The sequence below is a fragment of the Triturus cristatus genome, chromosome 6 (assembly GCF_964204655.1).
Source record: "Triturus cristatus chromosome 6, aTriCri1.1, whole genome shotgun sequence".
NCBI classification, from domain to species: domain Eukaryota; kingdom Metazoa; phylum Chordata; class Amphibia; order Caudata; family Salamandridae; genus Triturus; species Triturus cristatus.
In genome coordinates this window covers 1747039217-1747050256 of record NC_140589.1, presented here as the reverse complement: position 1 = coordinate 1747050256, position 11040 = coordinate 1747039217, and the positions used below count along the sequence as shown (strand labels likewise).

General features: G+C 47.8%; 1 protein-coding gene across 1 annotated transcript; it reads left to right on the top strand.

Moving 5' to 3' along the window:
- The first annotated feature begins 1397 nt into the window (after window positions 1–1397).
- LOC146821915 (ankyrin repeat domain-containing protein 9-like) lies at window positions 1398–8936 on the top strand. The gene has a single exon (XM_085613006.1). It carries the CDS (start codon window positions 2208–2210, stop codon window positions 3084–3086), a length of 879 nt encoding a protein of 292 aa, XP_085469132.1. The 5' UTR covers window positions 1398–2207; the 3' UTR covers window positions 3087–8936.
- The last annotated feature ends 2104 nt before the right edge of the window (window positions 8937–11040 follow it).

Genomic DNA, 11040 nt, shown 5'->3' with positions numbered 1-11040 from the left:
CACACATCACATGCCCTCTCACGAGACACAAGACACGCCCCTACCTTGTCACTTCTCCTTTCTTCTTTTTCCTATTGACTGAAAACTGTATAAATATTCTGATGTGTGAATAAAACTGCAGACTACTCCTGTACCCGCTTGGTGCTGGAGCTCTCCCCTTATCTCGAGTTACTGGACCCTTTTTTTTACTCGAACACCACGGACTCCTCTCTTTGCTTTGACTGAAATTATGATTAAGTATAGAAATTCTGAGATGAGGTAAATATTGAATTAATTTACCACAATTTTGTTATGGAAATTGCACTGCCAATGCATCTGCCTGGCACATTGAAGATGAAAGGCGGATAGGCCTTGCCTAGTTCCAACCGGTGTCTTGCAAGATACACTCACACATCTGCAGCTGCTGTTCAATCCGATAAGAACGTTTTGGAATAGAATTGTAGAATTTAATATAGAACTATCCCTTTACAAGTTTTTTTTTAACATAAACACGTTTTCGTCTACAAAAATGTATATAACTTGTCACCTTTAGGTTTGAGAAAACATCCTTTCATTTTCAGATTGATATTTAATGAAAACGTGCACAGCATTTGAAATGGCTGCTTATTTTGACGGAGACTCCAAAACTCCATTTGCATTTTAAGAATGTGTGTGTGTTTTTTTTATTTGTTCTTCTTTTACTGCAAACCGACATATGCAAGTTAAAGGCAAGGAGCATGTACGTGCATTTTCATGAAGATTGCGGTGGGTGCCATATTTAAAAAAAAAGTCTACCTCATCACTTGTTATAATTAAAATAACGAAGATTGTGCTCGTAATCACAGACCATATCTACCAACTGTGACACTTCAGGCCTACAAACAGCGTCAGGCTTCGGGGTGCATCTGGGTATGTGGCACGTGAATTCTTTAAGATTGTTTGAAGGCAGCCGATTACAGATGGAAGGTAGGTCAACGAAGATGTTGACGCTAGGTTTCTATGGGTTTATCTAAATGTCAATACGTTGCCATAGGGAGGAGGCCTTTAGACACCTGCTTTAGCTTGCCTGTAAGTCCCCTCGGGTGTGCAAACAATAAGCAAGGACACTGGTTTAACGGGATTTGCAGGATCTCGCAGCCACGAGATTGTATGTTCATGGACAGTCTTGGAAGCCGGGGGAACGCGCTCGCCTTCACACGCCTGCCCCCGAGGTGCCAGACAGCGCCCCGTCAGCATCCCGCCCCAGACGATGCGCGCCCGCGCGCGGGGGTTGCCAAGGGCGTTTGTGGTCCTGTTGCAACCAGTTTCTTAGCAGCAGATATCTCTCGGGGAGGGAGGGGTTAAGCGAGCCTGGGAAATGGTGCGTCTGTGAATAAAAGCACTGCAGAGCGCGCGTGTGTGTGTAGTAGGGTGGAGGGGAGCAGGAGGCGAGAGCTGCAAGGCGCGTAGCATCCTCTGAAGGTCGTCGCAGCGCGTCCTCAGCACACGGATCTGGTGCACAGGAGGGCAGTGCCGGGGTACTGGAACATTGAGGCACAGGGCCCCAGCGCTGGGGGTGCGGCTGCACACGGGCTCGGCGCTGGGGGGTGCAGCAGCACCGGGACACCGCCTGTGTATGGATTGCTGGACTCACTGAATGCAGAAACAGCAGCAATACGTGGAGACTGTTAAGTGCGGGGTGCTGTCATTGAAGCGCACCGGAGAAGCGCTGGGCGAGCAACAGAGTCGGGCACGTTTTACTGTCATTAAAGCGCACTGAGGCGGTAGGGGAGACGGGGCAGTGGCGCGTGCCTCATTGCGGGGAGCTGGATTCACAAAAGCGCACGGCATCGGAGGATGAGGAGGAGAGGACACGTCGTGGGTGCTAGAATCAGGAAATCACAACACTCCTGCGTTTTGGAGCAGTCGTCCCAGGGATCATCTTTTTGTGGTGCGCTTTAAACATTAACACGCACGGTGCTGCAAGGGAAGGCAAGAAGCAGTGGGGCCGGCATACATCTCTCACTGGGGTGCGTGGCCCATTAAAGCACGTGCACGCGTGGATTCGGATGGATCAGTGAGGCATTGGGGGAGCTTGGATCATTCTTTCTGACAGGACCGGGGATAAGCGGTGATGCTTGGGCCCACCTCATGAGGTGGCGCTGAGACCACCTCAAGGCGCACCGTGGGCCTGGGACTCCCAGCACCCGCCGCAGCCTCAGCCTGGTCGGCGCTCTCCGCGGGGCGCCATGTCCGGCGGCCTGCAGGAGGAGCAGAGCCGAGAGTGCCGCTTCCTGTCCTACATGTTCTACCAGGCAGTGCGCGACCAGAAGCCGGTGTGGACATTGGAGGACATGCGCACCATGAAGTGCTTCTACTGGGAGGAGAACGCCAGCGAGCGCTGCTACTCGCCCTCCGAGGCCATGCTGTACGCCGTGGTGCACGACCACCGGCCCTACGCGCAGCACCTGCTCTCCCACTACCCCGAGGAGGCGCTGCGGGTGCCGGGCGAGAAGTTCTGCTGCTGCCCCTCGTCCGCCCCGCACCTGGCCATGGCCGTCACCTACGACCGGCGTGACATCCTGGCCATGATCCTGGAGGTGGCGCACCAGCGGCGGCCCGGCCTGGGCGCCTACCTCGACCGCACGGGCTGCTTCCACCTGGAGGACGGCAAGACCCCGCTGCACCTGGCCTGCGAGCTGCTGCGCGCCGAGACCATCCTGGTGCTGCTGGGCAACGGGGCCTCGCCGCGCATCCGCGACGGCAAGGGCCAGACGGCGCTGGACGTCATCCTCGAGCAGCTCTGGGACTCCAAGGTCAACGTGGAGTCCAAGAAGCGCTGCCTGGACTACCTGCTGCTCTTCCGGCCCAGCCTGCAGTTCAAGATGCGGGCCGTGCTGCAGGAGCACCCGGGCTACTGGACGGCGCTGCTGGGCGAGGACAAGTACTGCTACCTGGTGGGCCGCACGCCGGCCACGCTCTACCTGAGGGCCATGCAGACGGTGCTGCAGTGCCTGCCCCCCGCGCACTTCCCCCGCAGCGTCCAGCAGCTGCCCATCCCCCATGCCCTCAAGCCCCTGCCCGCCCACTACAAGAAGCTGCAGCCGGAGAGCATGCAGCCCATGTAGGTGTATAGGAGTGTGCCATAAATGGACACGCACACCTGACTGATATATATACAACTTTCCATGGGTCTACGTGCGAGTGCAAGGATGGTTTACGGGTATCTGTGCATTATGGTCTTATCAGATGCTTGGTGTATTTGTAGGGCACCCTCAAATGTAACATATTTCCCAACTCAAATCCATGGAGGAGCTCTTGTGACATCATAGTTAAGGGGATAGGTAGAGAGATTTGCGTATGTGTCCAGAATTCCGAGCTGGCACTGTTGAACCATACTACATAGTTTACCTGTTACATGTTTTTGATAATACATGTCTTTTCAAGTAGGTAAATGGGTAGTGAAAACACCCCTCCCGACATTTCTAGGCGGCCCATTGATTACTTGGAAACTCGAATTCACGCAGATTACATAATCTACATTAAGGACAGCAAATATCTCGTGGAATGACATCACGCCTATGAAATATGGGTTCAAAATAAAACCATGATAGGTCAACAACAAATGCCAAACATTCAATTAATATGCATTTATAGTTGGATGTCTGTATGTAAAATACATGTATAAGTACATGTAGCACTGCATTATAGTCATATTTCTATATATTTAACATGTGTACATTTATGTGTACACACACACCAGATGTACACAAATGCATTTGCGTACACATATTTATATATTTATATACCTGTATAGATGGACATGAGTATAAAGTGCAATATCACATTTTGACACAGAAATGTTTGCAGACACTGTCCCAGAGGGTTGAGAAGGTGGCCGCAGTGTGAGACTGTGTAGGCACATATATTATTCCACGTCATAGGGTGGAAAAAGGATGCCTGTCAGCTTGGAGTGATGACTGACAGTGATCACCTTTGGAATATTCAACGTCACGGAGAGGGATCGTGAGAATTCTGCAAAATGTATATTTAAATGTACATACAAGTACATGTACATATATATTATACTGTTGGTATACATATACAAATATACAATATATATGTACAGATGTCGAAGGTTTTATTTCCACACAGATGACATTTTAATCACCCACAGGCATGAGTACTTGTCACAGCAAACCCTCAATTTATTGTGCATGCTGAGCAAGGCGAATACTATGCATTAATGAATACTAGATCAGATTTGTAATAGTTACTAATACGTTCGGAATCAAACAAGTGAAGCATGTGATTGCCTCGTATACCCACTGCCCGAGATCTGAAACAGACTCCAGGAATGGACAGTGTCCCCCCCGCATTATATGCATACTTGAGGATGACGTGTTCCCACCTAGCTACGTCATCACGTACGTATTTCTGGCGTGGAACGGCGGTGACTGTGAGGATGACCCACACGCAGCGTTCTGGGAATCCCAAAGGGGTTCGACTCTCTGACAGGTGGGCGGGAGGAAGGGATTCCCCGTCTGCAGTGTCACAGCCGAAAAAAAAAAACGCACGGGAGGCCTGCACTGGCCCCGCTGTCTTTGATCATGTTTTATATTCATTGCCTTTATTTGACTGTCCAATGAGAATGTTTTTCGGTGTTTTAATGTATATTGATAATGACAAGGAAAGGCAGGAAGAGAAATGTAACAAAAGGCGTCCGGCTGGCTTGGTGAAGGACTTCCAAAGAATGAATGATGGCCAAGCACCAGCCCACCAGGGCTGCTGTGTTACGTACACGTGTCGCTCGAGGAGGCCCGCGGGAGCAGGTGACCGGTTCTGATGATCACTTTCACAGGTTTTCTGAAAGCCCGGGCCATTTCAGAGGGCGATTGGAACTCTGTGTGCTATTTAGTGACCGTGTTGAGAGATTTACTAACAGTGTTAACTATTGTGAGAGAAGCTCAGTTTGCCAAAGGGGGTCCCTAGCTGGTAGTCAGTCGGAAGAATAATGCACATTTCATTCTCTGTTTGACATGCCCATACCTCAAAGGAGATGCTCTGTGCAGCTACATCTGTGTATATGTATACCTGTCTGCGGGTACCAAACTAAAAGCAGGAAAATATGTTTGTACAGCTGCATGTTAATATGCAGTCAAATATCTGTGCGCATGGACATATTTATGTGCAAGGAATTGTATGTGTGGTGGTATACATCTGTGCGCAGGGGGAGATCTGTAAGTGGGTATGCATTTGTGTGTGCAGGTAGAGGAGACATCTGTATGAGGGTATATTTTTGCGATGGTACGCATGAATGTGGAGGTACATATGTATCTATTTACAAATACATATATGTGCCTAGGCATCGCTTTATATTTGTTCATTTAAACATAGAGCAGTTTTGTTGTGGGCTGAATTCCACCCTGGTGCCATTTCAAAGTGCCTGCCTGTACCTGTGTGCCGGTATGTGTCCATTTAAGGGTGCATATCTGTATGCCAGTACACGTCTGTATATATATATATATATATATATATATATATATATATATATATATATATATACACACACACACGCACGTACGCACGCACACACACACTGTGCTGGTATAGCATATCAGTGCCCATGTACCTATCGACGTGTATGTTTATATCGCAGAGCAGATAGCTTCTTACATTTATATTCGTCGGTATAAATCAGAAGGTAGTTGTATACCTGTAAATGCCATTCATTGATGTGCATTTGTGCAGGTCCACGTCTGTGGGCGGGCGCCTCTATGTGTAGGTAAATATCTCTGGAAAGCAATTCTTGTGTTTAAGTTGATACATAGGTATACATCTGAACGTGTATATGACGGTACCAGGACATGTATCTTCAGGGAGGCTCATTTTTGATTTATCATACATCTTTTTATTCATTACTGTAATTATCTGAGATTTCGTTGTAGGATACATATCAGATCGATGGCAATTCAGAGTGCTCGTGTGAGGAAATAGATATATGTGGCCAAATCTATCTATCTATCTATCTATCTATCTATCTATCTATCTATCTATCTATCTATCTATCTATCTATCTATCTATCTATCTATCTATCTATCTATCTATCTATCTATCTATCTATCTATCTATCTATCTATCTATCTATCTATCTATCTATCTATCTATCTATCTATCTATCTATCTATCTATCTATCTATCTCTATCTACCTATCTTTACATGTATGTATGCCGGCACATCCGTGTAAAAACCTACTTGCGTGTGTGCAGGTATGTCGGTGTATATATGATCTGTGCCTAGGTATATGTCTGAGGTCTGTGTAGACATGCATCGTCAGGTATTTATCTAGGAATAGATATGTGTGGGCACGGGTGCCCATGTGAACGTGCATATCCATCTAAGGGCAGATATCTTCGAGTACCCGTATGTTGCGTGTGTAGCGATGTACCCAGGTGCAGATATGTCCATGCACATGTTCCTTGGCTAGGTATATATCTAGGGGCCGCTCTACCCGCGTACAGGAGCTCATCTGTTACTACGTATATAGCGGGGCCCTCTAGATCTGTGTGCAGCTCAGTACCCTTGTTTAGGTAAATCCCCGGGTGCACACATCTGTGTGGGGGCGTGTATCCGTGGGTGGGTATACATGTGGGGCAGGTATATCCGTGTGCCATGTCACGCACCTCGGAGGCGCCGCAGTGTGGTGTGATGTGCCATATTCCATGCAGTGTTGCCAGTGGGACTGTCCTCCTTATGCAGTACGCTGCACTGCAGCACACCGGAGTGGTATTGCTTTGTCGAGGTGTCTGATCTGTGCATTATGCAATGCTGTATCCGATGACGCAGTCTGTATTTCCGAACGCCGTTATTATGCAATTAAAGTAAATCAGTGTTGTAGCCCGTCTCAGTACGGCAGTGTAGCGTGAGCTGTGCTGTACATCTGGCAGTGCAGTGGCAGCTGGCCCTCTTACAGCGTCCGGTGGTTCAATATGGCGCCTGCAGTGGTGATGGGGTGCGCGGGGAGGGCGGACTTGTCACCGTGGAGCCCCAGCGGTGCTGGTGAATGGCGGGTGGGAGGGGAGGTGCACTGCTCGGGCCAGTGATGCTGCGGTGACGGCCTGCACCTGCTCCTTACCTCTGCTTGGGAGCCCACGAGGGAGGGAGGGAGGGGCAGGCAGGCTGCACCTTACACTCCCTCCAGGGAGCAGCCCCTCCCTGTCAGGGAAGGGGCTGCACGTAGGCCACAAAGTCTTACACACCGACCAGGGAGGAGGCTGAAGGCAGACAGCACCTTACACGCCGGCCAGGGAAGGGGCTGCAGGCAGGCAGGCTGCATCTCACACGCCGGCCAGGGAAGGGGCTGCAGGCAGGCTACATACACTGTACACATGTTAGATGCAGTGGGAAACACGTGAAACCACAGCTTCTCCTGTTTTTTTTAAATACTATGGTGCAATGAAATCCAATAAACTGAATATGTGATGTATTGCTGAAAAGATTCGTTCGTGCCCAACTAAGCTGAGACTGATAAAAGATATAACATTACCTGTGTTGTTGGTGTTGTGTTTCTGTACGCGGGAGTGGGGGTGAGCGCGAAAAGGGTCTACCTCTAAGGAAATCTGCCTCTGCAGGTCACGCGGGCCCAGAGCTGCGGGTGCTGGCCACCTGAGGAGGGCGCCGTCGAGGCCTCTCAGCGTGAGTGATCACCGTCAGTTGTGAATGAATGTTGTTCGGGGACAGGACACCTCTACAAAACACACCAAGAATGTGGGTGCTTGCACTAACACCACATACCGAGGTGCAGGTTTCACCTGAGAAAATGTATGCTGTGAAAACCTGCAGCGTTCAGTGATCTGTAACTAAACAGGCCCTTTTTTACACCTTCTATGTTTTCTGGTCAGAAGTCCCTGCTCTTTGAGGTCGTACCGAGCAACATCAGATGGTACCCACCTTGACAGGCAGACTGACAGAGCTATCTCTCACGGTCCCAATGACAGTTGGCACAAACCTTTAGAAACGGGCGAACCCATGGACTCCTGCAGCATGGAAGGATAAATGTGGGAAGGAAAAGCAACACCGTGGGCACCCATGCCAAGCAATAACCGAGACGCACTCAAAGAGAGAGGTCATATCCTCCAGACAAACTTGTCCTGTTGGACACAGAGACATCTCCAAACGGTCTATTGTGGCCCCGAGCAATGCTGAACCAGGACCCCTTTAGTATCGAACTAAGAAGGAGACATGTTAGTACAGCATCGCAGGACCACCAAAGATTCAGGACATGGCCGACAGCGCGCAGATTAACCTCGCCCACACCTTGAATGTATTTATGAAACTTTATTGGAAATGCACTGTGATGAAAAAGATTAAGATGCACTTTGATTTGGAGTTTTTTTTAGAAGAATAATTTTTAATTGAAATCTGCAGAAGTGTCTTCTGTACCAGTCAGAAATACCATGCATCAGATTTTAACAATACATTGTTGTAAATGTGGTGCATCCCGATTTCTGCCTCGATAATTAATGATAGCACTATTACTTCCACGTAGCCGTCCCTTAGACGTACAAATAGACAGTCCAAAGCTATCTCTCAAATTTGCTGTGTCTGGATTTTAATAGTTAATTAGCCAGGTCGGAGTAATGGCGAGTCTCCTCAGGGGCGTCCTGCATACGAAAGTCTTCTAAAAAGCAGAGGGGACTTTGTAGCCACCCATATATTTCAGGGTCCTCTTTACCGCCAAATATAGTTACAGCAAAAACCAGAAAGTGAAGGTGCAGTGGATGCAGAAGAGCAAAGTAGAGCCAAGCAGAGCCCAGGGATGTCACGGTCACTCTCTTTATTGAAACAACAATCTTTTTTCATTGTAAAGTTTCCACTAAAGAGAGAATGGCATAGGGAGCTGATATTTCTCAAACGTTTCTCGAAAACATATGTATAGAATCAAAATACAATTCCAATAAATGTTTTTTGATTTATATTACGTTGTTGCAGATTTATTTTTATGGAACATTATGTTAACGCGTCCCGGCAGCGCCTCAGTGCTGCATGTGAGTGGGGTGGTGGTGGGATCGGAGACAGTGGGTCCCTCTTGTTTCTGTCCGTGTTTACGGCCCTGGCTTTTGAGACTTCTTTAGTGGTCATGTATGTGCCTTTGCTGTCTCTTCACGTGCTCCCTGATCCCTTGACTGCTGAATGGGGAGATTCAACACTGAAATCGCCCCGCGTAAACTGGCCTTGTGATCTTACACATACCAATAAGTGGTGATGAGAGATGCAGGTTGTGTCAATAGAAGGTTGTTGGGGTGAGGTGTCTATGTCAGTGACATCAGCTAACTTGGGGGTACTTTGGCTAGTATCGTGTGATCTGAGTTGAGTGTGTGTGTTTTTCCTCATGGTCAGGTGATGGGTGGCTGCAGTGATCTAGTCGTAGGGGCAATGTGTGCGGATATGCCTTGACTTCCTCTCCCAACTTTGCCAACCATTTGTCATAGCAGAATGAGTCAAATGTATCAAGGGACACCTTCCTGCACATAAACAATCTTTAAAGGCTGCAGAATGCAGCACACTTAGAAAGAGCAAAAACGAGGAGAAATAAAAGTATTTCTCCTCATTGCACCAGTCTAGCTCCTGCTATTCAGTGGCGTTCGTTTTTGGTGCTGCCTCAGATTTACAGATCCCTGTAAATCTGGGGCAGCATAAAAATGCAATGGGTGTTGCGGTGGAACCCCCACAGCAACACTCATTGCACGCCCCTTTCTCACAGATACCTGCGTGAAGGGAAACAATATTTACAAAGTGGCGTTAAGCCCCACAAAGTGCCTTAACGCTGCTTTATAAATATGGAGCAGAGTATTGCACCACTGGAAAGTCAGAAAAAGTGATGTCCCCTTGTAAATATGCCATTAAGTTAGTTCTCTCTCTCCCTCTCTTCTGCTTGGGCCTAGTGCCGGGGCACTTTAGATGTAGCCAAGCACGCTACAGATCCCGATATTTATTCATTCAGTTCTTGAAGCTAAGGAAGGGTTGTTGGATGCTCCAAGCTCTAAAATACCAGTGAGGAGTAACCAAAGCATGCTGGAAGGAAGGCCTTGTGGCCCATGACAGCACTTACACCTAAGAGCACATTCCCATGGACAAACCCCCTGGGAGCCAAACACGTTCAATGTCTCCAAAGTTGTAGATCTCTTTAACAATCGACGATACACAACTTTAAAGCTTTCTTCTGTTGCTCACCTATCTACACCACCCTAGTGAGGCGATTTCAGATCCTCCGAAACACTCACCATCAATTAATCCTGTGTTCAACAGAATCACCCCGAAGCTGGTTGACTACAAAGATCCCCTGATACCTCCATGACCATCAAACCCAGTGCCTTTCCTTGTTAGACATTGTAAGTATCTGAGGAGAATTTCTCAAGGTGTTAAACTGAACTGTAAACTTCTTAGACCATTAGAGAAACAAGCATTTGCAATGCAATAGGTCTCGCATTTACATGAGTCTGAGCTATTGATATAGCATATAACAATGCCTTTTATTTTTGTTTTCGTTTTTAAAACATAAATAAAAGGCAATCATTTACAATGCTGATAGCTTAAACCTGCGTAAACGCGAGACCTATTGCATTTCAAATGCTTGTTGTTTTGAGAATCTGGTCACCCTAAGCATGAGGAAGAATTAGGACTATGATCCCTTGGTATTCATCACCCCCAACTTTCAGTAGCACTGGCCGTGGACGTCTAAGCAAAACTTTGAGCCCCAGCACCTATTCCTGTACAAATTAAGCACTACTCATAACTTGTCCCTGACACATTGGTGGTGACATTCCTTTCCAATGCACATGCTCAGCAGAGTGTGGATCAGCAGCAGCGCACAAAGCTGTCATCCCCAAGGCTTTTGATTCCGTACTGACAGATGAAGTCATAAACAGTTATTATAGTTCACCTGCAATGTTGTCATTAAGAAGTCCAGCCATTAGCTGTGCCGAGAAGTGCTTACACATTGGCTTGAGTTGTTTGGTGGTCGTGTTCTTTTCAGTGAATTTGCACAGTCTCATTTGTAGCCATTGGTGTTGAGGACTAC

Coding starts and splice junctions, on each gene's coding strand:
- LOC146821915 (XM_085613006.1), top strand. CDS start 2,208: ATGTCCGGCGGCCTGCAGGAGGAGCAGAGCCGAGAGTGCCGCTTCCTG.